At 37.4% G+C, this 27,300-nt stretch overlaps 4 protein-coding genes and 1 non-coding gene across 5 annotated transcripts; 3 read left to right on the top strand and 2 right to left on the bottom strand.

The window, feature by feature from the left end:
• Positions 1–277: 277 nt before the first annotated feature.
• Positions 278–349, bottom strand: TRNAG-UCC. The gene has a single exon. It is a non-coding gene; the product is annotated as a tRNA-Gly (tRNA).
• A 5,362-nt stretch (positions 350–5,711) lies between these two features.
• Positions 5,712–6,570, top strand: LOC121747227 (dirigent protein 21-like). Its single transcript, XM_042141230.1, has one exon. It carries the CDS (start codon positions 5,845–5,847, stop codon positions 6,382–6,384), a length of 540 nt encoding a protein of 179 aa, XP_041997164.1. The 5' UTR covers positions 5,712–5,844; the 3' UTR covers positions 6,385–6,570.
• A 2,451-nt stretch (positions 6,571–9,021) lies between these two features.
• LOC121746465 (pentatricopeptide repeat-containing protein At2g21090-like) lies at positions 9,022–11,047 on the top strand. Its single transcript, XM_042140304.1, has one exon. The coding sequence runs from the start codon at positions 9,149–9,151 to the stop codon at positions 10,910–10,912; it is 1,764 nt and encodes a 587-aa protein (XP_041996238.1). The 5' UTR covers positions 9,022–9,148; the 3' UTR covers positions 10,913–11,047.
• A 681-nt stretch (positions 11,048–11,728) lies between these two features.
• Positions 11,729–13,548, top strand: LOC121748577. The gene is made up of 2 exons (XM_042143028.1): positions 11,729–13,090; positions 13,305–13,548. Exon 1 carries the CDS (start codon positions 12,127–12,129, stop codon positions 13,081–13,083), a length of 957 nt encoding a protein of 318 aa, XP_041998962.1. The 5' UTR covers positions 11,729–12,126; the 3' UTR covers positions 13,084–13,090; positions 13,305–13,548.
• A 1,603-nt stretch (positions 13,549–15,151) lies between these two features.
• On the bottom strand, positions 15,152–18,481 carry LOC121749702 (U6 small nuclear RNA (adenine-(43)-N(6))-methyltransferase-like). The gene is made up of 8 exons (XM_042144295.1): positions 18,187–18,481; positions 17,497–17,702; positions 16,962–17,409; positions 16,670–16,877; positions 16,333–16,440; positions 16,143–16,256; positions 15,984–16,053; positions 15,152–15,617 (listed from the first exon to the last, which is right to left on the bottom strand). Exons 1-8 carry the CDS (start codon positions 18,414–18,416, stop codon positions 15,508–15,510), a joined length of 1,494 nt encoding a protein of 497 aa, XP_042000229.1. The 5' UTR covers positions 18,417–18,481; the 3' UTR covers positions 15,152–15,507.
• Positions 18,482–27,300: the final 8,819 nt, after the last annotated feature.

Raw genomic sequence — 27,300 nt, forward strand, 5'->3', positions numbered from 1 at the left:
ACTGCTCCCTTGGCAAATTCCCTACTTCCTTAGCTCTTGTGGAGGAACAAAACAGTTTCTCTATTTGTGCTTGTGTTGAGGTCATGAGACTTTGTCTAGAATGGTTCTATTTCCATTTTGTAAGATCCTTGGCAGCTCTACATCGTCCTTAGGGCATCCGCAATGGGCGGACGATAGGCAGCCCGATGCCTCGGTCGCGCCATCGTCCGCCACTGTGGGCGAGGCGGACGATAGCGCGGACGATGCAACGCGTTTTTTATCATAATTAAATTAAAAATGCGTTTGCCGGGAGTTGAACCCGGGTCTATTGCTTGGAAGGCAATTATCCTAACCGTTGGACTACAAACGCTAGTTGAGATATCTTGAAAACTAAGTTGTTTTATTCGTATGAGAATGATATGACAAAAATAAAAATTCACATCACTTATGATTGAATATGGTGTGATAATTTATGATTAAAAAGTGGAATTCGGTGAAATGAGAATTTGCTTCTTCGAGTTATTAAGATGATTATGTTGTGTGATTGAAATGAGTTTTTTTTCCAATTTTTGTAGTGTTTTACTAATTCAAACAAAGAAAATGCTTAGGGCGGCCTATAGGGCGCCCCACTACAGGTGGAAGGGTAGGAGGATAAAATGATGATGTGGCGGTGTATAGGACGCCCTATAGGGCGTCCTATAGGGCGCCCCATTGCTAATGCCCTTATGGAGCAGCCTCTGTTGCTCTCTCCAAGATCCTTGTCATCTTTTATCTTACATCATTCTTCCATGATTTATTGCACTTTGACCTCATTCCATTTTGGTATCACTTTGATAGGTTTGGTAGGCATGGTGATCTAGTAAGGGAGACTGCCCTACTAGCCCCATTTCGGAGGTTTGTGGCTGTCCAAGAAGAGGCATTGGCTGGTAAATTTAGAGTTTTGTGGGGAGCCAAATCCGAAAAAGAGAGAAGTGAGGGGAGTAGTATCTTTGCTCATGCCATCCTCACTATCTACTTCCCCAAAGAAGTAGCTAAAAGTCATGCCTAATCCTTGTACCTTGTAGTAGTGTTGGTAGCTAAAAGCATGTACTATAACATCCTTATTTCCTTGCAATAATACTTCTTGATTTTCCTCAAAGTGTAACCACATTTCTTTAATAAAGGTATCTCATTTACTTTTATTCTTGAAATAATTACTTTGCACTTTGTTTCTCCCAACAAGAATACTTAATTTAATCCAAAGTCGGAAATTACAGCGAAATTCTACGTCCACATGCCTTCTAAATGAAAATTAATTAAGCTAATAAATCCGATTTATCTCGAAAAAAGGAAGGAAATTCTGGGGCGTCACAAAATGCATGCTTGATTTGGTTTATTTCTCGTTTTTTCCCAAAGCTGTAATTCTCATTTAGTGGGTTTACGTTGTACTGCATCATAAGTTGTGGTTGGGTTCTGTAACCACAGAATCAAGATCTAATTAATTCATAATTAGAGTATATATAATTATAAACTCTAATACAAATTAACAAAATCAAATTAAGAAATCATGAAAATATAACTAGCTATTGATTGAAATTATTTATTAGGGAGACATCATTTGTATGCTCGTACCGTGACATTTCAACGAACCAATTAATTTAATGTAGGAGTATTTACATTCGACTCAAATTATCATACTCAACTTGTTTGCTAGGTTTGATGTGCAACTCAAGGTTTATATTCGACAAATCAAGAATTTTGTTAAGGCTAGGGGGAATATCCCCTGATAGAAAATCGGATGGGAGAAAAGAAATGTGAAATAAACGCGATTTAGGTATTGCAACGGTCAATCGTTGATGGTGACCAGATAATGAGGTGAGATGGAAAAATGAAAAACAAGCTCCGGTAGAATAGGATGGGATTCGATGATGTACATGAAAAGGAAACTCAGCCAAAATCAGATTGAGTCGAATCCAAAATTATACATTAATCCATTTATTTTTATACATTATGGCTTCATAGATTCATTGTTTCTCATCTCAATTCAACCATGAAAAAGAAAAAAACAAAGAATTGAAGCTAATTCTATCAAACTAGCTCATGGGTCAAGATCAATAGATCATACACGATCTGGATCTTGATTCAAATTAACAATATTTAGTAGTAGTATATTTAATTTGTAATTTTATTAGTATTGCTTATGTCTAAAGTTTTTCTTTGATTAGAGGAATCGGCAGTGGGCAGATGAGAACTAATAAAATAAAGAGTGGTGCTAAATGGTCATAATGTGGCTAGCCATAAAACTAAAAAAAATAAGTAAAAAATAGTACATTAAATGCTAATTTACTTGAAATTAGTTCATCTTAGGAGTATCAATATTTCTGAGACTAATATACCCTTGTGCACAAATAACAAATTAAGTCATTAAATATCTTGGAAAAATTGAACTTTGAATACTACATGTAAATCCTTTTCGTTTCTTTTATGTTTGCTTTCTTCTTCTATTTTTTTTATACTTCTATTTATTATTTTAATTGCATAGTATGTATAGATACTTTTCAAGTCAGTATATAAATACGTTTCTTTTATGTTTGCTTACTTTTCGATTTTTCTTTTTTTACAGTTATTTGTTTTCTAGTATATATTATTATTTTAATTATTTAATATGTATAAATTACTTTTGAAATCAGAATATAAATATCTTCGATATTAAAATTCTATAAATATTTAAAGTATACTACTATACTTAACATTAACATTTAAATAACTTATAAATAAAATAGATGTAAACATTAAACTGTACAATTATTTTTAGGTAGATATTTTCAATATTAAAAGTATATATAGAAAAACATAGTATTATTCTTAATTAAAATATAAAATTTATGGTGGAGATAAATAGTCCAAAACATAAGCAATTGGACCTTATATAAGTACCTTTTTGCTAGTGCGCACTCTCACTCTATGTTGGACAACTTTTAAGACATTTGGAAATCAAATTCTTAAACACAAAAACCAAAATAAATATAAAAATTTTTGTTTAAAAAAATATTATTAAAAATATATAAACTATACCAAATAAGTGGTTACTATGTACGAGATATTACATTTATAAATATTAGTAGTATAAAGTGTGATACTATAGACTCCTTCAAAGCAATGAATATTTATTGTAGTGTAAACAAAAATAATTTAAAACTACAATATTATATCAATTGAATTTCTATTTTTAAAATTGAATCTCCAATATATTTTTCAGATTCAAATTCTATTAAAGGGTCGGTGAAATAAGAAGGCAAAATTACAATATGACATATGTGAAAAATAATATTTTATAGTTCAATTGTACACAAAAATATAATGATCATTTAGTATAATAATTTATATTCATAACATAAGTTGTGTTACGTACGAGTCTCAGTTGATATTGAAATTTGAAGTAAAAAATGGAGAAAAGGGTAATTAAGTAAAATTATCTTAGCACTAACTATTACTATTAATTTATTGCATTGACTTTTATAATTATTTACAAAAATGCATGTGGCTGGCCACATTATGGCTGCATAGCATTATTCTAAAATAAATCCCATATGGTCCAAAGAATCTTGACGAGTGAAAAGTTCTTAGTAAATTTCCTTTGTATAAAAACAGCTCCTCATTAGTCGTTGTTCTCATATTTTTATACTCTACTAATTTTGATAGATCGTATCACTACAAAATCAATTATATTAAAGCTTTGACTAAATACGAGAACATGCATGCGTGATAGATATGTGACGAACAAACTAATCCACTATATATATTATAACGTGTAATTAAAAATCTAAAATGTGCAATTTGCACAATAATGACATTCACAAAAAGATTAATATGTACGTAGTTGGTTTCCTTGCATGAACAAAATCTTTTTTTTAGTGTCCGACCATATGTATTCAAACCTTAATCTTGCTTCCAATTCTGACCATATTTGATAAATCAAATATTAATTATTCTCTTTATCTGAAAAAAATGTAACTACTTGATAGGAGTATATCAAATACTAATAATTCGTAATGGAGGTAGTTAGTAACATATGGAGTAGTTATCAATTTATTAATGTTCAAATAGTATCTGTCAATTCAACATTCAATAACTTTGTAACTACCAAAGACGACGGCGATCGTGGACTTTAGACCATCCACAACCTTGTCACTAAATCGTCCCTTAAATTATTATTCGCGGGTCTCACTGTAGTTTTTTACTTCATCCCTTAACTAAGGGACGAAACCTGCAACCCTTAACCGTCCTTTAATCGTCCCTTAAATTACTATTCTTTCAATTTCATTTTTTATTTTTATTTCCAACCAAATTCAATTAAAAAACACATTTCATTAAAAATAAAATAAAATTACAACATAAAATAAAAACGGCTATAAACGCGTTGAGATCCCACCCGCCGGAGCCGCCACCGCCGGAGTTTCCGTCGCCAGACATTTTGTGATGAGATGTTAGATGAAAATTGGAGAGAAAATGGAGATGATTTGGGAAGAATGGATGTGTAGTTGTGTGTGAAATGAAGATGAATTAGGAGTATTTATAGAGTAAAAAAATAAAAATAGAAAACGGCTATAAACGGTAATATTACCGTTTTTAATATTTTATTTATTTATTTTATTTAATCCAATTTTTTTAAAAAAATAAATTATTGCGTCAACGTGACGATGCCCACTCGCGGGCGGCGAGTGGGCGTCACGCATGGCACCGGGGCACGCCACGTCGCCTCGGCGCGTGGTGAGACGTCTCGCCATTCGTCACGCCGTGACGGAACACGGAACGGGCAGGGGACGAGACGGGGCGCCGCAACGCGTCGCACCGCCGTCTCGTTCCTTCGTGACGGAATACGGGCCACCCGCGTGACGCGTTGCGGGTGGCCTTACGGCAGCCTGTAAAATTGTTCTCAATATTATTATCAATTTTATAGCAATGTTTAAAACCCCCGGTCCATATCTCCTTAACTCAATTTACATACAACACAAATCACCAACATTTAATTTATTCCCTCTTTTGGAAGTATTTTTATATTGAATTTAAATGTGTAAAAATAAAGCATTAAAATGGTATAATCAGTCAATCATAACTATTTTAGCGTTCTCGATCTGTGTTATGTTCCTCATATTTGCAATTTTATTTAATTTAGAAGTTAAGAATAATGTGAAAATGATAAAATTGGTGATTTAAGTTGTGGCTAAAATGGAGTTGACCTTACTGTAGACGAGTCATTTACGACTCCTTGTATGCCACTAATGACTAGATTAAAGATCATCCGATTTGCTACAATTAATGAGATGTAAATTGCATTAGGTACATAATATAATTTCATTGCAGAAAAAAAAAGGGGATTCTGTCGCCTTAGCGGTCCCCACTCTCCAGCCTGACATCATGTGAGGGGGTTCAATCAAGGTACACAGTAGTCCGTTAAGGGGTAGACCTCTGGCCCGACATCATGTGAGGGGGTTCAATCAGGGTACACAGTAGCCCGTTAAGAGATAGGCCTCACACTTGTGCCTGAAAGATAGAAGCAACTACACGACGGCAGTGGAATTTGAACTCGGGCTCACTGCAGTAAGATCTACCCCTTCGTTGCCAAATGCGCTGCCCCTAATATAATTTCATAGTACTACTATATACTAGCATTAGCTAGGTATAATTAACGCCATTCACTTAGAAGAACAACAGATAAAAGTCCAAAACCATAACTTATATAACAACTAGTTTCAACCAACACGCTAATATATTAAAATTCCCCCACTTGTTCCGTCAATATAATCCCAGGCAATCAACCCAAATCCAATCAACACAAATTTTTCACAAAATCAAATACAAATATTTGCATTAATAACTACAAATATGTTTATGTTTACCAATTGTTTCGGAAAGGAAAAAATATACACCAAAGAAAAGGTGGCAAAGCTCCATTTCTACGTGCAAGACCTCCGCATCGGCCACGTCAATGCGACGGTGTCGGAGGTGGCCACCGCCTCCGTCACAAAGGATTCCCCCTACAACTTCGGCAGTGTCCACGTCCTGGACGACCTCGTCACCGCGGGGCCGGAGATGGACTCCCGCCCCGTGGGCCGCGTGCAGGGCCTCACCACCAACGCCGATCTCTCCACCTACGGCATCGCCATGAACCTCAACTTCTACTTCACGGCGGGGAAGTTCGCCGGCAGCCAGCTCAGCCTCCTCGGCCGGAATCAGGTCTTGGACGACAAGAGGGAGCTGCCCGTGGTCGGTGGGACCGGCGCGTTCCGGTTCACGCGCGGCTACGCCATCCAATCCACCTACTCGAACGATTTTCCGGCCCACTACGCCGTGTTGGAGTACACCGTGTACGCCACCTATGATTCGGAGATCGGAAAAAGCGATGAAGATGTTGAGGTTTTTTAATTTTGAGTTAATTTATTTTATTAATTTGCCTTTGATTGTATTAGTGATTATAGTGTGATGGGGTTAATGTGAGGTGGTAGTACAAGTTGTGATTTTAGTGGTGTGGTGTGGTTGCTTTTTGTAAGGGAGTACATTATTGTCTTCAGCTGTGTGGATATAAATGGATTCCATTTGGCCATTGTGATATGAGTTTTCTATCATGTTTTACAATAATGACAATATTGTATATCCCTTCTGAACGCTTAAAAATACAAAAACTTATAAATGACGTGAAGTTTTATATTCCATTGATAAAGTAAGAGATAGATGAAAAATGGTAACAGAGAAAAAAAATAATAGAAGTAGTGTTAGTGGATTGTGAGATCTATATTAAGTACTTCTTTCGTCCCATATTTGGGAATCGGGCACAGATTTTTATGTAGTGTTGTTTTGTGAGTTAATGAAAAGAGAGTAAAGTAAGAAATGAAAAGGTAGAGATATCAATATTTCTATTTTGAGAAATTAACATTTTATTTTTAATGGGACAATCTAAAAATAAAAATATTTTACTTTTAATGGGACAGGGGGAATATATCGTTAAAACAAATTTCATATTTTAACTTGATCAAATGTTGAGTGATAATTCAAAATGGTAAAAATAATGTAAGATGAGGTCAATGTCGTTGCTCATGGACCAAAACGCGGTTCAATATTTAAAAATATAATCAACGCCCCTTTTAATAAAAGTAGTCTATTTTCTTTATTGGATTGGATGAGGTCAATGTCGTTGCTCATGGACCAAAACGCGGTTCAATATGTAAAATTTAATCAACGTCCCATTTTATATATTTTTTTTAAATTTATCTCAACTATTATGTATCTTCTATCTTCTTACTAAAAATGCATGCCCTACTTCAATCAATAAAATAATTCTACGTAAAATGTAGTGTCATTCACAAAAATGATTATATTAAATGGATAAATGTTATGGATTTATTAATTGTGTTAATATGTCAAACTAGATAATTAAACTAATAGTTGACCACAAACTTAAAAAACTAGGAAAATTAGCATAAAATCATAAATTTTCACAAAAACTTGCTATTTTTCACCACAAAGTGATCTTAAAAATCATCAGTTTTTTGAATTGTGTGAATTTCCCACACTAAAATTTCCACCATAAATTTTACCTACATGGAATGCCCACAATTCTGACCAAATTTCTGCTAACTATATTTTCCTTTCCATTCTCATTTCAATTTATTTCATTCCTCATTTCGAAACAAAAGTTAATTTTTTGTCTCTCATTCTCCCGCATCAGTTATTCCCCCACATCCCTGATGCCGCAGCCGTCACTGTCGCTAGCCTTCCATCTCAACGACGAAAAATACGTTAAGTGCATGTTTGATAATCGATAACTCATTTAGGAATGAAATTCTATGAAAAAAATGAGCTATGGCCTTTAAGTATAATATGGAGTATATTGTGCACTAAATTAGTAACTGTGTGTGGGTAATAATATTTCAAAATAGAGTATTCCCTTCGTGCACCAAAAATATACTCTTTCAGTGATCAATTTTTCATCTTGGATTGTCTCACCATAAATGATTGTTTCTTTTTTTTGGTAAAAAGCAACACCTTTATATCCATTATTTTATTTCATTTCTCTATATACTCTATTTCTCACTTTATTCTCTCTTTATCTCTCTTGCTTTTTTCTTTCTCATACTTTATTCTTTTCACTTAACTCAATAAATATCATTTTTTAAAATCCCGTATTCAAAAGAAACTCATCACTTATAGTGGAACAGATGGAGCATTACATTAAGTTCGACACAAAAATTATGATACACTTCTTGGAGAAAAACATTTCATCGAATATCACCAACTTTCAATTTAGCTTCCATGTATTCCATTAGAGCATCCGCAATGGGGTGGATGTCCCGGCGGACATCCCAAAAACACCTCCTGCCACGTCATAAGGACATCCCACTGCACTGCCACGTCATAAGGACATCTCACTGCACAATAGCGGACATCCCCAAAGACATCCCGGCGGACATTCCAAAAATACCTCCTGCCACATATCATAAGGACATCTCACTGCACTGCCACGTCATAAGGACATCCCACTGCACAATAGCGGACATCCCCAAGGACATCCCGGCGGACATCCACAATAATAAAAATTCACAAATTCACAAATATGCAATTTACGGAATTAAAATTTCGACACGAATACGGGAAAAATGCAACGATTTTATTTAAATAGTAAAAAACATACATAATTGTTTAAAAATACATAGTTTAAAAAAATCAAAAATCGGGACGTCCGCCGGGACGTTCGTCGTGGCACCGCAATGGCGGACGTCACGACGTACGTCGCCGGAAGGCCGTGGATACCTCACATCCCCTGCGAACGTCCGCATCCGCCTCTCCCCGACCTAATGACAGACATCCGGCACGCCGGTCCGACATCCGGCGGTAAGTCCGCCATTGCGGATGCTCTTAATATTCTCTGTTGTGAGATCAGAATCCACATTATAGCAATAATTTCAGCCCATTTATGATTTTTAAAAGCCCACTATGAATTAGAAAAAAAACATTATACTACCAATGACTTGAACCCATTTACGGAATCAAAAGCCCATCAACAAATTGCGTAGGCCAGATTCAGAAAAGACGGCGTATTAGTATTACATTTTAACCTCCGGTGAGATCACGGCGCCACCACTGATCTCACGGCGGCGATGCTCGACGGAGCTCACATGTTGACGCCATTACTATGACCCCCAATAAATTTCGAAACTATCCCTGCGTCGTACAGAATTTCCTCAATCTCGCATCGCGCGGCCAGCTCTGTGAAGCAGTTGACGCCTTGCCCTATTTATCTAAAGGAGGCGTTTTGCTCAACTACAAAACCATCGCCTCTCTCCTCCGCCGAATCGCCGATGAGAAGTTGATCAAGGCGGGGAAATTGGTGCACCTCCATTTGAAGCTGACAAGATCGAAGCATCCCGACACTTTCCTCGCCAATCATTTGATAGAAATGTATGCGAAATGCGGCGATCATTCTAGGGCGCGGGAGGTTTTCGACAAAATGCGCGTGAGAAATTTGTATTCTTGGAATAATATGCTCTCTGGTTACGCGAAGCTGGGGATGGCGAAGGCTGCGCGGAAGGTGTTTGATAAAATGCCTGAGAGAGATTTTGTCAGTTGGAACACGATGGTAATGGCGTATGTGCAGAGCGAGAGGTTTGATGTGGCTGTCAAGTGTTATTTGGAGCTGAGAAGGTCGGATTGCGGGTATAATGAGTATAGCTTTGCTGGGGTGTTGACGGTTTGTGTGAAGTTGAAGGCTTTGTGGTTGTTAAAGCAGCTGCATTGCCAAGTTTTTGTACTTGGATTCTTGTCAAATGCGATTCTATCAAGTTCTGTGATGGATGCGTATGCGAAATGTGGTGAGATGAGGGATGGGAGAAGGTTGTTCGATGAGATGAAATGGAGGGATGTTCTTGCTTGGACCATCTTGCTCTCGGGCTATGCTAAAGACGGTAATATGAAATCAGCTCATGAGATCTTTTATTCAATGCCGGAGAAGAATTCTGTTTCTTGGACAGCATTGATATCAGGGTATGCTCAGAATGGAATGGGGCGTCACGCCCTCTATCTATTCAAAGAGATGATCAAGATGAGAATTGAGCCGGATCAGTACACGTATAGCAGTTGCTTGTTTGCTTGTTCAAGTACGATTTTGTCTCGCCATGGTATGCAGCTTCACTCACATTTGATAACTGCTGGTATTACGCCTAATGTGGTAGTTGTGAGCTCTCTAATTGACATGTATTCAAAATGTGGAAGTTTACATGATGCAAAACAAGTTTTTGATGATACACAAAACAAGAATCATGTTGTGTTGTGGAACACATTCATATCTGCATTAGCACATCATGGATGTGGTCGGCAAGCTTTAAAGATTTTTACAGATATGGCTGGGTTAGGTTTGAGACCGGATAGTGTGACGTTTCTTGCCCTCCTGAATGCGTGTAGCCACTCGGGGCTCGTGCAGGAAGGGCTGGAATTGTTTGGCTCGATGAAGGCAGATTATCAGATTGTGCCCGATCAAGAGCATTATGCTTGCTTGATTGATCTACTCGGGCGATCTGGCTGTTTTGATGAGATGATGAATCAGCTGAAGAAAATGCCATTCAAACCCGAGGATTGTGTTTGGAACGCCTTGATTGGTGTTTGTAGGATTCATGGGAATGTAGAGTTAAGTAGAGTAGTGATGAGGCACCTTGTGGAGGTAGACCCTTGTTCCCCTGCAGCGTATCTTCTGCTTTCAGCTATATACGCTGCTCTTGGGAGGTGGGATTGTGCGAAGGAAGTGAGAGACCTTATGAGTTCAAGACGTATTCAAAAGGACCAGGCTGTTAGTTGGGTAGAAGTCGATAGAAAATTGCAGTTAGATACCAAACATGGAAGGGATACAACCTCGGTGTTGGAACTGTTAGCTGATGGGAACACAATATACAGTGTTGAAAGTTAAAAACTCCTACATTTTTTATTTGATTCACCACCCGCCATTGAAATAAGGCAGGGCAGAGAACTTGAAAATCACCTGACCAAGTTTATGTCACTTGGTTTATTTTCTATCTGATTACAGTTTTTCTCTTCATTTTCATTTCTGGTTTGTTGTTTATTTTGTGGTGATTTAGAATTTGATGGCAATTTTGTGAAATTGAGATATTACTGTCTAAAAATGATGAGTTTCACTTCACCAAATTAGACCTGTGATTATGATCTTTAACCAGCACTGTGCTTAGAACACTTGAATCTTCTGTGAGTACTTGTAGCTAACGGAGCCAAGAATATATGTTGCTCCCTATTTTGCTCAGTCGAGATGCCTTAGTTTGGGAGTTATGCTTTGAGCTAAATGCTAGATCATCGCGCCTTTTGGCCCCGTGTTAGCTATAGAGCTGAGATGATTGTTATGCAGAATTGATAACTCGATGTAAGTTTGAATTTCGTATTAATCTGTAGATGTGCAAAATGCAGACAGACAGATGATGGCTATCCTTCTGTCTTCTTCCCATTTGTTCTGAGGATTTGTGAAGAAAATGAAATATTACTGAAGTTTCATGCATATTGGTGCCTTCTTCTCTGATCAAATTTGCAGCCTTCTTATGTTAAAGTTAAACTCAAGGTTGATTGATCACTTAAATTTACATGTACCACTGAAGGTTGATTTAAGCTTGCTTTCATGGAATATCACTGATATTTCATATTTGATACTATTATCAGTTCGAATATAGTACTCCCAATGTTGAACACAAATGGCAGTTTCATATCTTGAACTAATTAATACTCCATGTAATACTAATATTTTACAACTGCCGACCGTAACTAAGATTACCTGTCATATGCATAATAAAATGACGAAGAAATCAATGTTAATAAAACTTAAAAAAGCTAGAAAGAGAAAGGGAAAGAGGGTACGTGCAGGCGTGGAAAGCCATACAAATGGATAATTAGGATAAGAAAAATCGGATTATAGTAAAACCCCGCCAATCAATCATTCCATCAAGCTGGCCCCACCTTCATCAATCCCCACCTACAGCACTACACACAGTCTCTTCATGATCAAGGATGATTAACCATTTAGCTACTACTATTTCATGATCAAGAGATAGAAAGTAGTAATCAATTTACGAACCTAACCAACATAATTCCCTGTTAAACCTCTGCTTCCTTCCCCTAGCCATGGGAGCCCAAGTTTCCAAACAAATCGAGCGCCGCACGGACATCAAAACGGAGAAGAAAGTCCTCGCCGACCTAAAACAGACCTGCGGCTGCGACTACCCCGGCTGTGATTACCGCCCTTCCGATCGGAAAAACTGGATGTCCGCCCTCAATCCAGACAAGCTCCGCATCAACCAGATCGTGTGGCCAGGCACGCACGACTCCGCCACCAACCAAATCGGCATCCCCTTCATCAGCCGCCCCTTCGCCCAGTGCCAAACCCTCTCCATCTACGACCAGCTCGTCGCCGGCGCGCGCGTCCTCGACGTCCGCATCCAGGAGGACCGCCGCGTTTGCCACGGCATCCTCCTCACCTACTCCGTCGACGTCGTCATCGCCGACGTCAAAAAATTCCTCACCGAAACGCAATCGGAGATCATAATCCTGGAAATACGCACCGAATTCGGCCACACCGATCCGCCAGATTTCGATCAGTACCTCAAGGATCAGCTCGGCGATTACCTAATCCACCACGACGATCGCGTTTTCGAGAAGACGATCGCGGAGATCCTGCCGCGGCGAGTGATCTGCGTGTGGAAGCCGCAGAAGGCACCGGCGCCGGCGGCGGGGGATCCGCTGTGGAGCAGCGGGTACTTGAAGGACAACTGGACCGACACGGACAAGCCGTCGACGAAATTCGAGAGCAATATGAAGCATTTGGGGGAGCAGCCGGCGACGGTGGGGAGGAAGTATTTCTACCGGGTTGAAAACACGGTGACGCCGCAGGCGGATAACCCGATCCTGTGCGTGAAGGCGGTTACGGGTCGGATCCAGCCCTACGCGAGGACGTTTATTGCAGAGTGTGTTAGGCGGGGAATTGCGGATCGGTTGCAGATATTTTCCACCGATTTTATTGATGATGATTTTGTGGATGCATGCGTTGGCCTCACCTCCGCCAAGGTTGAGGGCAAGGCCTGACGGTCGGGTAGGGTTGTTGCTTATTTCATTTGTTCTCTTATTATTATTGGATTCTTCAAATTGTTTGTATATGTTTGTACAGTTGTGAATCTTGTTACTGAGTTTTTAATTTTATGCTAAGCTCTTAATGGGTGGTTGGTTATTGGAATAAAACCTGGTGGTTGTATTTAATTTTTTCAGTCAACTTTTTTAGTGATGTTTGTGTTTTTATTTTGGTGTAGCATAAATATCTAACCCTAAGAGCATCGACAATGGCGCCTAGCGCACCGCTTAGCCGAGCCTCGGCGCTAGGCGGTGCGCTCGGCGAACCATTGCAACCGCTTAGCGGTTTTCCGAAAAAAAAATCGCCTAGCGCTCGGCGCCATTGCAGGGTCCGGATCGCCGAGCGCATCGCTTATTTGAGTGGAGGCGGCGGCAACGGCGGCGACGGAGGCGACAGAGACGAGGAGTGAATTTTTTTAATTAATGTACTTTTTTTTAATTAATGTACTTTTTTTATTTTATTGTACTTTTTTTAATTAATGTACTTTTTTTAATTTTAATAGTATTATTAAATTTTCTTGTATCTGTGTCGTAAATTTAATTCTGTATGTTGTGTGATTGTTAATTATTTGTTTTATATAATTTTGAGTGATGTGACTAGGCTATGGCTGGGCTATTTGCTTGTCTTGATGATGTGGCAGGAGGATTTTTAGGGCTGATGATGTGGTAGGAGGAGTTTGTGGTTAGGCTATGGCTGGGCTATTGCTGGGCTATTCCTATTGTGGATGCTCTAACATGCTACTCATATTTCAACAAAGAAATTGAGTCCTTAGAGCATCCACAACCGTACTCTTGCCAACGAGCACGGTTGTGTGCCCGGCCCTACTTTTTCTGTCTGCTCTTAGGCAAGACACCCACAGTCGTGCTCTTCCGCAAGGACGAGCACAAGGGCCCCACCATTCTATTATTCAATTTGAATAAAAACATTTCCACAAAATTAAAATGCATTAAAAATATCCGGAATAATATTACAAATTATAAATAAAATAAAAATTACATAATCAAAATCCTAAAAAATAAAAACTACATAATTAAAATCCTAAAATTTAAAAAGTACGTAATTAAAATCCTAAAAAATAAAAATTACATAATTAAATTCATAAGTGACCGAATTTCGTCCAAATGGATGATAAATGTGTGTATTTATAGATGGTTTTGGGATTAAATTTTAAAAAAAAAATTCAAAAAACCTTAATAAAATGGCTATATTTTTGGGAATCTGAAAATATATATTTTTTTAATTTTTGGTATTATTTTCGATTTTTTTAAAAAAAAAAAGAAAAAAAAAATGCCAACGGCCAATAGAAACACGCCACGTCGCCCTGCTCGCTGACAAGGACGTGCTCTTAGCTAAGAGCACATCCGTGCCAACGGCAAGAACGCAACAGCGGATAAGCGTGTCCTTGCCAGCGGCAAGGACGAATGGAGAGCTTGTGCTCATCGTTACGGATGCTCTTAATATTGCAAGCAAGGCTCACAATTCAAGCTTTGTTGTTGCGTTTGTTATTGAATCGGCGTGATAAAACCTAACAAAAACATGATCTATTAGGAATCTACCTGAAAGAAACATGATTCAATTTATACCGACAACATAGATTAAAAAAAACTCAATTTTTTAATAACACAATAAACAAATTACAAGGTCTCACAAATCTAAAACAAGTTAGTAATAAATAAAAAAACCAATACAAACATGATTAAACTTAGACACTAATAAATTAATTTTGTGAGACTTTTTATTTACAAAATTGACAGGCTTAGTTGCAATATTTAAATTTCACAAATTAACATTTAAAGTTGATTTCTTATCGATCGTCAAAAGTCAAAACAGAGTATAAAGTTAAAAGGTTGCAGCTCATACGCATTGGAGATTCTCACTGTTCAAATTATAATTACAAATTCAGTTGCAATGCACAAGAAATAATGATGTATGAACATCACAAATCACAAGCAACGCATGTGAAGAATCATTGATGGACACATTATTATACCTATGAAACTGTCATGTAACATCGATGTAGTTTGGTTGGACTGGAATAAATATTTGGGTACTATATTTTTAATGAGTGAATTTGTAACATTACACAAGTATAAGTAAAACTAAACGAAAATCAAATGAGTTTTTCTGCCTGGTTTAGAGAGGACCAGTAATTCATACTCATACATCAAACCACGTTTATCAGATTTCAGAAATCACATCTTTATTCCTTTGTCGTGTTTCACCCGATTTCATGATCCATGAAGTACTGTAGGTTCAACTGTCTTGACCATTTCTGTTTCACAGCATCACAACTAGTTGCATAATTGTGGGTTGAGGAGACTCCCAATCTGAGCATTTTCGACAAATGTCACTTTGTGTGAATATCGTGGTTCACCCAGTTTTCACTCTCGTGCTTGGGTTATAGGGATCGACTGATTCACCAATGCTCTTCCAGGACAGAACTTAGTAGTCAGAACTTCTTTGAGACGACGAAAAATTAAAGAAAACATAGCTGCATTGGACAAAAGGGAAACATTAAAAAGAGAAACTATACAACATCACCCAAAGGAACAAATGAAAAGGGCTAGATTAGTAGTTGAGCAATGGAGGCAGAAGGGCTTCACCACCCTGCAAAACTCAATCTATAAATTTCACAGTATAGACTCTTGAAGGCTGAGAAGAAGAAATTATAATGGAAAAAATTTAAGATGGTAGTCTTGCATTTTATTTGAAATTGTAGTTTAGACTAGCACTCAGGCATTCAAAAGCTTAGTTGACGAAAACAAGAAAAATATTAGCGTGCGTACTGCTTATTTGACCAACATCCATATGTTTGCAAATTGAAGAAGAAGATGAAAGGAAACAGAGTCTGAGATACCTGAAATGGAAGTTGATCTTTCGAGCAATTTTCCTCTCACCAAGAGCGCTCCCGGATGTTGCTGAAAGACCTACATAAAAAATAGAAACGGAATTACACAGATTCACACTAAACAAAGAATAATAGTAGTAACAGAATGCTATTGGAAAATAAAATTACTGTAATGCGAAACACCAGGCTATCCACTTCCCCATGGTTATTGTTTGAAGAATTGGATAGGTCACATGTCTCAGGTTTGAGAATTGTATTAATTTGATTCCTTGAAATTGTAATCTGCACATATAAACTATAGATTTGTTATCTGGTATTCGTGATAGTGTATAACTCACTATGGGGAAGAAGGGCATACATCGACATTAAAAGCAGCAGCATCTAGTTTACTGGATGCACCATTACTGGAAAGATATGATTCCACATACTGTAACACGTGAAAGGCACCATGCTGACGTTGAAGGCCCTACCAGACAGAAACATTGCAGCATGAAATGCCATGTCCACCAGTGTTACGTAAAAATACAAAGGTGCAGAAACAACAGAGACAGAAACCAGACATATTAACAGAAGCAGTCACATATAAAAAGACACTGGATAAGGTGTAGTTTGCACCAATAATTGATCAATAGATTGAATGAATACCATCAGAAAACCAATCAAAAAAATGATGTAGCATAATTAAAAATCCCAACCTCCAGCATGAAAGATAGATTATTCTCTTCGACTTTCTGAGAAGATGATATCTTTCTTGAAACTGGCAAAAAGGACCATGCGAGACCCCATCTTGATGTCCTGCCCTGGACAAATTCTGTTGTCTTCACCACGGTAGCTCCAACTTTCCAGAGCTCAGATACCAGAATATTGAGGTTCAGTTTTCTTCCTACCATAGAAGAGTACCATCTACACAGCAGAAATGTAAATGTTAAGGAAATCCCTAAAGCATTTGATGGGAAATGACATAATACAGAAGCGTTATCATTATACCTAAATCTGTCCTTCAATGTAACACTATCTTCAATGATGCGTTTAATAAAAGCATGCTCACCACCAGAACAGACCATTTCCGCTGGAGTGCCTCCACAAGAAGTCTTTGGATTCAAACCTGCTTCCTCCATCGTCTCAAAGAATGGGGGATTGCACATACAAAAGTCAAAATGCTCACCATCCTTTACACTGCCTAGAAGTACAGGTGGCCCATCATAATACTTCTTTGCATTCCACTCAGTTTCAAGAACCGAAGACGCCAGAAACCCAACATTTTCAGCCCCTGGATTGCTCAACTGAACACCACCTTCACTGCTTAAAATCGGATTATTTTCTGATTTTCCCACACCATGCCCCATACCAGCCCTTCTGATCTCAATCAAGTTGGATAAATGAGGATTGCTATCAACATTTTTATTTGCCCACTCTATAGCTATATCAGTAATATCTGATAAAAACACAAGAATTAACATGTGAAAGGTGGCACTAAATAGAACAACAAGAAACGGACACTAAAAAAGAAAAGATAGAGCACCTGAACCAACAAACTTCCAACCAAGAACAGATGAACCAAGAAGTGGATAAATACAATTTGCTCCGGTACCAATATCAAAACCTGTTGTGATATCGCCTTCAGCTCTGGTGGCAGGAAGGATATCCAAGGCGAGAAGGTCTTCTATCCAGTGGATGTAATTCAATCTGTTGGGCACGGTAGGACAGAGCTGCCCATCAGGAATCCACCTACATAATTGTTTTAAACTTATCAAAAATGCCTAATTAAACTCACCAATACAATCCTTATGTATAGAAAAGCTGCATTTTCAAAACATCAGGAAAGTGAAAAATGTGTTGAGGAAATAATGGTAAAGCACGTAAACTTGACTTTTTCATTTGAAACAGTTTTGTAAGAACCAGAAATGCACTCAAAATTACAATTAGAACATGAAGAGACCTGAATTCATTATCAAGCTCTAACAACGTATCACATTTGGCATCAAGTAAAACGCCAAAACTACAATGAGCAATACTTAGCTAACCATTTAGCTGGAAATTCCCGAGCTGAATTTTGAAGAATTAGCAATTTTACTTAGCCCTACTTATCTCAAAATCAACTAAACAATAAAGAGTACCTCGTAATTGAATTGACAAACAAAGCAATCTCAAGCACTGAAAACTCAATTCCAACTACAGAGGGGATATATATGCGTGTATACACTAATTTTACCAATTAACGCCGTGATCGTGAAGCAGCAACACCCGAGTCAACTCGCGGGTAGCATTGAAATCCGTCCAATCAATTCTAGGGCAGCCGTCGCGTGAGTAGAAGACATATGGCTCAAAACTCGGGTATAAAGACGCCAGCTGCGCGAAATCCGGCGGATTATCGGCGTACCTATTTCGGTGGTGGATCCCCCGCCGCTCGCCGCCGCTCTTCCTCTTCCTCTTTCCCGCCATCCTCCACCGCAACCCTAACTACCATATGATTTCAAATTCATTTCATTTTTAAGTGTACTTGAATAACTTTTTTTTCCATTTTAAGACGTTTGTATATTGAAAAAATAATCATTCTCTTTCATGCTTATTTTATCAGTTTATATTCTAATATTATGGAGTACTTAATAAATATAGGACTCTCTCCGTCCCATTTTAGGAATGCCAATTGAGTTCGGCACGAGTTTTAATAATTTTTTCCTCAAATACGTGGTGTTTTCTAATTTCTAGTACTTGAAAGTCACTGTGAAACAAATTAAATATCGGATTTGAAAGGCGTTTTTGATGAGTGCATGCGTACTTACTATGGGGGTAGTGTTGTCCCTTGGAAGTCAACAAAACAAACAGAGCACATGAAGAAGTCAAGTGGATTAGAAGATACTCCAAGTTATAAGAAGTGTGTCAATAGCAGTGATACAATGTGAGAGTCGAGCGGCTATAGGGAGACTACACAGTGCCTTATAAAATGGTAAGTCTCAATATATTCGTCAACAAAACAGTACCGTGAGACAGTTGATCACGAGTAATGTTATCGCGAGGTAGAGAAACGCCCGATCAGGCATTTTACATACATCACGAGGCAAAGAAATGCCCGAGTCGGGCATTTCTCATTTATGAGATTGCCCGATCGGGCGTTTCATCCTAATGCCTTATTTTGATAATTTTTCACTATGGGCAGTGGCAGGCGCAATTAAGAACAAGGGGGTACGACTGTACCCCCAAAATCATAAGTAGCCTAGTGGTAAAATGCTCATGTGTCAAATAGAAGAACCCAGCAGTTCCCACCAAGTGCATTTTTTGCAAATTTGTTCTTCTGTATTTGTTTTAATTTGTAACTATTAGGTTTTGTTTATGCTTCGCCTCCCTCTGCCTCGTTTTTTCCCCCTATTATTTCTTATATTTTATATTTTGTGTTAATCTGCTAAATGTTTTACTTTTGTTAAACATTGTATATAATCATTTCTAGTTTTTATGGTTTCAAATAATGTATAATTAAATATAATAATTTATTATATGCTCTCTTATTTGTCTTTTACACAATAAAACATATATGGATAGATATAATTATTTAATTTAGAGATTCTTATTATACTCATATTTGAGATTATATAGAAATATAAAGTATTTTGTTTTATTTTAATATTTAAAACTCTTTCTAAACTAAAATAAATTATCTATTATATACATTACTAAAAATCTATTTAAATAATGATTTTTTAAAAAGTAATAATATTAAAAATAATCCATTTTTAAATACAATGATTCATTGAAAAATAATAATAATAAAAATAACAAAAGAAAAAGATGAAATTGAATTTTAAATCTCCAAGTCGATATAATTATCGAACCTCCAATATGAAATTCCTGGATCCGCCACTGACTATGGGTATAAATAGGAAGCCTAGGCTCAACGCCCATTATTCACGAACACACACCCAAAAACCATTTACCACTTTGGAGAGATGATTGACATGCCAAAGAGCCAAATTCATCATCAACATCACTTAGAACTTCTAGGAGCATTGTTTGCTCAATTCTTTAAACTCTGTCAGGTTCATTGGTGCATAGGGGTTTTGAAGTGCTTCTTCATATGCTAGGAGTAAGTCCTTTATATTTGGGGACAATACATTAATTCGAAAGCACTAGCGGGAACGAATTGCTCGATATTTTTTCATATATTTAACACAAGGAAATATTGATGTGTGGGAGCAAAAAAGATAAGAATGAAAAAAAAAAGATGAAACTGTTCTACCAATTGTCTGAGGAATCCAAAAAACCAAAGATGGAAGTTATATAGTTATGTGTTTTGATCATTTGAAAGATAGAGATGAAAGAAGATGGAAGTTGGGGTTTGAGATAATGATCGAAGGTAGAGAGAGACAAAAAGAATGGAAAAAGATAATTGGTCCACATTAAAACAATAGCAATAATAATAATTTGATTAATAAAATACTACTTATATGATTAGTGTAACATCGTGTTAGGACTTAGGAGGGATAAGATGGGAAGAGACGTGTTGCGAGTCTGTCGAGTAAGTCGGTCACGAAGGAAGGAGAGGGAGGGGGTTGTCCCTCAATCCATCAAATGAAAATTTTGACAGTTTTATTTATTATTTTTTTAAAAGCACAATATAATTATTTGAATTTAAAATTACACACCACTAAAAATATACCTGTTATACAACAAATTTCTACCCATATTTTTTTTATTATCCTTAAATACTTTCTAAATTTATCTATAATCACATTCCTCTGAATTTTCTTTTATTGTTTCTCGAAAAAGGAATGTAAGCTCTAAAGTTGTTAGAATTGTTTCAATTATGTATTTTTCCTTTTAATAAAAAAATAGTTTAGGTTTTTAATAATTTTATATTTAGTTAAATTATACTAATAAATAAATTATAATACTATAAAAAGATAGGAAAAAAAAACAAACAAACAAAAAATGGACTTCGGTTTGCAAGTAAAGAATGATGAAAGTTATTTTCTTTAAATAAAAAATGTGATAAAAAGTTGCGTGAGATCCATAAAGTTTGTGATGACCAATATTGCACAAATTTTTTAAGATTTTTTTAATAGTGCTAAACAGCAATAATATAATCGCCATAAAGATTAAAAAATAATAATAATAATAATAATAATAATAATAATAATGGAATATTAAATACAGTTATATTTTATTACAAATGTTAACTAACAATCTTTATTTTCACATTACATAATTTTTATTTATTTCAAATATTTTACATTACATTATAATCAATTCTATTATTTTAATTTTAAATTATTTATTTTTTATTTAGTACAACTTAGTAGTAGTATTAATTTGTTCATAATCATGTTTTAAAAAATTTTAATTAGAAATTTATATTGATTAGATTGATTTAACGCTTACTAATTCATCAATGAAGACAATGAATTCTATAAACCGATATACTCCCTCCGTCCCGGATTAGGAGTCACTTATTGTTATGGCTCGGGTTTTAAGAAAAAGTTGAAGTGTGTAATAAATGAAGTGAGATGATGGAGTGTGTAATAAATGAAGTGAGATGGTAGAGTGTGTATAATAAATGAAGTGTGTTGGTTGAAAGTGGGTCCATTTTGACTTTTTGGATTTAAAAGATGTTTATTGTTGACTTGTAAGACAAATTCATTAAATTAAATAAACTTAAGGTATTTAATGTTTCAATATGATTAAGCATTTTTAATGTAAATTTGATTAATCTTTATTCCTTAAATTTTTTAATCTTGTTGCCAACATTTAACAAAAAAAATTAAGCCAACTTAAAAGGGAAGAGGTCATCGGCCAACATTTCTCAAACAAATGTAAAGCGGGAACCAATTTGTTCATTAAATCAAACTCCAAATTTAGGAGGGAATTAGTACAATCCATGGAGGGAAAAATCAAATGCTAAGCTACATCTGTAAATACATTTACTCCATCATTACTATCAAAGACTTCTATTCCACCTACCAAAAAAGAAAGCAAACATATTGAAAAAGCCACTTGGTGCTAGAGTGTGTACGGTGTGTTCTATTGTTCTAGGTCGAGTTACTAAGTCCAATGAATCCACTAGATCACTAGGTCTAGGAACTCAAGGGAATATAGAAGACTCGGTCGTTGGACACACAAGCTCGTGTTTCAAAGATCCCTCAACCCGTTATACTATAGATTAGTATAGAGAAGTAGGGGTCGATCCCACGAAGATGGACGCGTAAGAAACCATCTAGAGACCTTGGTTTAAAAAGCGGTTGCTACCACATAAATTAGGTTGAGGTTGACTACTATTAGACCTAGGCACAAAATCAAACACTAGACCTAGGAAACTGTAAATATCATGCTGACATCGAACATTCTCATTACTACGAAATAACCAACTACCTTTCTGGACTTAGCAACCAACTTCTTAATTCAACTAAACAGAAAGCGAATAAAAGTGGGGACCAACTTCCAGAAATATCAAGTACGGAAGGAAAGCTGCAACTAACTAACTAAGGATTTTACTAACATCAACACGCATCTCATCAGTTGAATTAAACACGAACATGAAGAAAACAGAGCATGTATCTAGATTCGAACAGCATATAGAAATTCGGACGTCGGAAACTTGCAAACAGCCAGAAATAAAACAGATCTACATATACTAGACGGAATGAAAAGAAAACACAAAAGCTAGGCATAAATCTCGATCACTATGTTTCAGATCCAAACGTCGGATGCTTAACCCACTCCGGATCCAAGCAATCCGAACGCAACAACAACCTGATTCAACTCCATAGTCTCAGATTCAACAAATCTGCTCCGATCAATGCTAGATTTCAACGATTTTACTCAAACTCAGCAACCAACATGAAATTCAGATATCCAACTCAGCGATCGCAACAAACTCAAAATGATAAACTTCCATAATCGAAATCAACAGCAGCTCAAACACAGAAAATAGAAATTGCATAAACTACGGAAATTCAACAGCAAACAGTGCCGAGCTTCGAATCGGCGAAGCTCGGTGAAATTCGCGACGGTAAAGTAAAATGAAAGCGATTAAAGTGTATCTTCGCCTTCCGCGAGGACGGTGTTGCCCAACTACGAACTAGCAAAGTAAAACCCAGACCCCTACAATTTCCCGATAAAACCCCAAAGGTATGTAGAAAAGAGTGAGCTAGAGCAACAATCTGGTCTTCAGGCCTCCACCGAGAAAGTCCCCTCTGATTGCATGCTTTCTTCTTTATATAGGTGCGGACATAATCTTCTAGAAGCCTTCGTAGAAATCTCCATTCTACCCTTCAGCCCCTTGATTTCCTCCGTCTTGTAATTTTTCTTCAAATTGCTCACTTATTCACCAGTTTCCTAGGACCATGTAATTGTCCTTCTCTATTCCTCGATCTGGCGAAAACCTTCTACATACCTGTCTTAGACCCCGCAAATGAATGAGTTTCACCCCTATATTTATGCTTGAAATTAGCCTTATCACATATTTATAGCTAATTTACCCTCAGAAAATTCTCATCATAGGGCAATGGAGATGGAGCAAGAGATGGAGGAAGAGATGGAGCAGGAGCTGTTTGAAGAGGAAGAGGAAGATTGGTTTCAAGAGGCTGAGCAGTTTCCAGAGGCAGATCACTTTCCAGAGGCACAGCCTCTTCAAGAGGCAGAGTTTGGGCAAGGGCCGAGGGCTCTCTGAGTTTGAGCAGCCAAGAGAAGAACCTTATTATGCAGTTCCTTCAACAGCAACGCCGTGCTGGAGTACTTCCACATGGTTCATTGAAAGATGCAGCCAAAAAATTCAAAGTGCATCCAAGGACAGCCAGCCACTTATGGATGATAGCCAATCATCAAATTGAACAAGGAGAACTTGTTGTCATGAAAGGCAAAGCATCAGGTTATAGTAAGACAAAAGGTAAAGTAAATCTTGATGAAGACAAGTTTAGACACTTGTCTATGCTTGAGAGAACCTCAATAAGAAAACTTGCTATTAAGATGGAAGTTAGCAAGTCCACAGCTGGCAAATGGGCGAATGATAACAAGATAAGACCACATACAAATGCCATAAGCCTGCACTCACTGATGCAAACAAAATTTCAAGAATGAGATGGAGTCTTACTCATATTCAGCCAACCATAGCTGAAGGTAAGCTTCTCTATCATGCAATGCACAACATTGTTCATATCGATGAGAAATGGTTCTACATGACAAAGGCTTCAGACATATACTACCTGTTGCCGGATGAGGATGAGCCTTACAGGTCTTGTAAGTAAAAAAGATTCATCACTAAAGTGATGTTCATGTGTGCTGTCAGTAGGCCAATGTTTGGCAGTGATGGGCAGACCATCTTTGATGGTAAAATAGGTATATTTCCGTTCACACAGCAAGTTCCAACCGAAAGGAAGTTAAAGAATAGGCCAAGAGGGACACTTGAGACAAAGCCTATCCCATCAGTTAACAAAGAAGCCATGAGAGAATGTCTCCTTATTCAGGTATATACATTTATTTGTTTCACATTACTATCATACATTAGTAATATCATCACTTAGTCATCTAAGCATTCAATCACAAATCATGCACAAATTATTCCAACAATCAAGGCTAAGTGACCAGCCAATGCAAGCAAGGAGATATACATCCAACAAGATAATGCCAAACCCCACCTGAAATCCTCTGACTTACAATTTGAGGCTATTGCAAGTATAGATGGTTTTAAATTCCATCTAATTAGCCAACCAGCCAACTCCCCAGATACTAATGTGCTGGGCCTTGGCTTTTTTAGGGCCATACAGTCACTACAAGATGACAAACTAGCCATCAATATAGATGAATTGTTGGCAAATGTTTGGAGTTCTTTTGAGGAACTCACACCACAAACTCTGAACAAGGTTTTCCTAACATTGCAAAGCTGTTTAAGCAAGATCCTACAAGTCCATGGGGAAAACAACTACAAAATACCCCACTTGAACAAAGATAGGTTGAGTAGGACAGTGGGGCTTCCTACCTCACTTGAGGTTGAAGAGAATCTGGTAAGGGAAAGCTTGGAGTATCTATTACTCCTTGAGAATGATGTGGGTGGCTTATATCACATAGGGCATCTAAGCAATGTGTTAGGGTTGTAGATAGGGCACTTGGGTCATGGGGTTTACAGTATAAGCATCAAAATAGGTTGGTGTTTAGGATGTAAACTTGTTTTTTGGTTTGTAGCCTTTATTTTGGGTTAAGGTATATAGGCTGCATTACAGCCCTATAAGCTGCAGTATGTATGAATTGCAGGTGTAACTGCTGTAAGTGTGGGTTTTTGTTTAAAAACCATCACAAGGGACCAATCACACAAAATCAGAGCCTCCAAACCATCAAAGGGGTGGCTCTAAGCATAATAATCCAACAAAGGCAGTGTATACACATAAAAGCATGCATCTCTCAGAAAAATTTCATCACAGAGGACCAATCACACAAAATCAGAGCCTACAAACCATCAAAGGGGTGGCTCTAAGCATAATAATCCAACTAAGGCAGTGTATACACATAATAGCATGCATCTCTCAGAAAAATTTCATCACAGATGACCAATCACACAAAATCAGAGCCTCCAAACCATCAAAGGGGTGGCTCTAAGCATAATAATCCAACCAAGGCAGTGTATACACATAATAGCATGCATCTCTCAGAAAAATTTCATCACAGAGGACCAATCACACAAAATCAGAGCCTCCAAACCATCAAAGGTGTGGCTCTAAGCATAATAATCCAACAAAGGCAGTGTATACACATAAAAGCATGCATCTCTCAGAAAAATTTCATCACAGAGGACCAATCACACAAAATCAGAGCCTACAAACCATCAAAGGGGTGGCTCTAAGCATAATAATCCAACTAAGGCAGTGTATACACATAATAGCATGCATCTCTCAGAAAAATTTCATCACAGATGACCAATCACACAAAATCAGAGCCTCCAAACCATCAAAGGGGTGGCTCTAAGCATAATAATCCAACCAAGGCAGTGTATACACATAATAGCATGCATCTCTCAGAAAAAATTCATCACAGAGGACCAATCACACAAAATCAGAGCCTCCAAACCATCAAAGGGGTGGCTCTAAGCATAATAATCCAACCAAGGCAGTGTATACACATAATAGCATGCATCTCTTAGAAAAATTTCATCACAGAGGACCAATCACACAAAATCAGAGCCTCCAAACCATCAAAGGGGTGGCTATAAGCATAATAATCCAACCAAGGCAGTGTATACACATAATAGCATGCATCTCTCAGAAAAATTTCATCACAGAGGACCAATCACACAAAATCAGAGCCTCCAAATCATCACACAAAATCAGAACCTCCAACATAGCCAAGGCAGCAATATTCCTCAATCAATTCCATAGAAACAGCCTCCAAACCCTATACGGGGGGTAGCTTACCTCAGAAAAATACTCACAGATTAAAGGAAATCTTTCATGCTAGGCAACAAGATCAACAACATTGCTTTCTCATTCTCGGTGTACTCCACCTTTGATGAAGGCGGTGGTTGAGCTTCAGAGTCCGCAAAGGGGTGGGACGGTGGTTGGGTTTCAGATCCGTCGAAGACCCCAGCCAGTGGAAGAAATTCAAATTCTTGGACGACCTCAGATGGTGGAGGTGTTTCAGACCCATCAACGCCACCAAACGGTCGTCGATTTCCCGATCGGTGGTACCAACCGACCGCTCGTTCGCTTTCCCACCGGTCAAGGACCTCCGGTGGTGTTTCAGGGACGATTAAGGTTTCTGGTGGTGCCTCGAAAGATGGCAACGATTAAAACTCCGGCGTTGTAACCCATTCATCGGCCATGAGAAGGCAACGGTGATGGAGTAACGACGGGTTTAGAGAGGCGATTAATCAGAGGCGACAATTAGGTTTCGTTCCAGATCGAAGAAACACAGTCGGGAAGGTGGAGAGGGAGAGAGAGAGATGAAAGTCAAATGAGGGTAAGGTTAGGTGGGTTGGGGGTTGGGGTTAATTAAATGTTTGATTTTTATTTTGGGTTATTTTAATGTAGATAATGACATTTTTATGTAATTTTGGTGAAGAATGGGGTAATTGTATGACCAAATATGGAAAATTCTAAATGTGACTCTTAAACTTGGACGGACTTTTATGGCAAAAATGACTCTTAATCTGGACGGAGGGAGTATCATTTCTATACACCGATGTATCATTTCTATTTATGATAATCATACAAATAACAATTTTAATTAATTCCTATTTCAAGCACCACTAAGAAGACGTTAATGATGATCGGTAACACGATAAATTAATAAAATAAATCCAAAATAATTTATCAGTTAATTTCACAAACTAGTATTATTTTGTAGGAGT

This window comes from Salvia splendens, chromosome 9 (assembly GCF_004379255.2).
Source record: "Salvia splendens isolate huo1 chromosome 9, SspV2, whole genome shotgun sequence".
Taxonomy (NCBI): domain Eukaryota; kingdom Viridiplantae; phylum Streptophyta; class Magnoliopsida; order Lamiales; family Lamiaceae; genus Salvia; species Salvia splendens.

Bases quoted from the DNA above. Each gene is read 5' to 3' on its own strand.
- LOC121747227 (XM_042141230.1), top strand. From the start codon at position 5,845: ATGTTTATGTTTACCAATTGTTTCGGAAAGGAAAAAATATACACCAAA.
- LOC121746465 (XM_042140304.1), top strand. From the start codon at position 9,149: ATGACCCCCAATAAATTTCGAAACTATCCCTGCGTCGTACAGAATTTC.
- LOC121748577 (XM_042143028.1), top strand. From the start codon at position 12,127: ATGGGAGCCCAAGTTTCCAAACAAATCGAGCGCCGCACGGACATCAAA.
- LOC121749702 (XM_042144295.1), bottom strand. From the start codon at position 18,416: ATGGCGGGAAAGAGGAAGAGGAAGAGCGGCGGCGAGCGGCGGGGGATC. The intron at 17,703-18,186 runs GTAAAATTAGTG...ACAATTATGTAG, and splicing joins CACGATCACGGCGTTAATTG to GTGGATTCCTGATGGGCAGC. The intron at 16,878-16,961 runs GTATAATGATAA...TCTGCTGTGTAG, and splicing joins ACATTGAAGGACAGATTTAG to ATGGTACTCTTCTATGGTAG.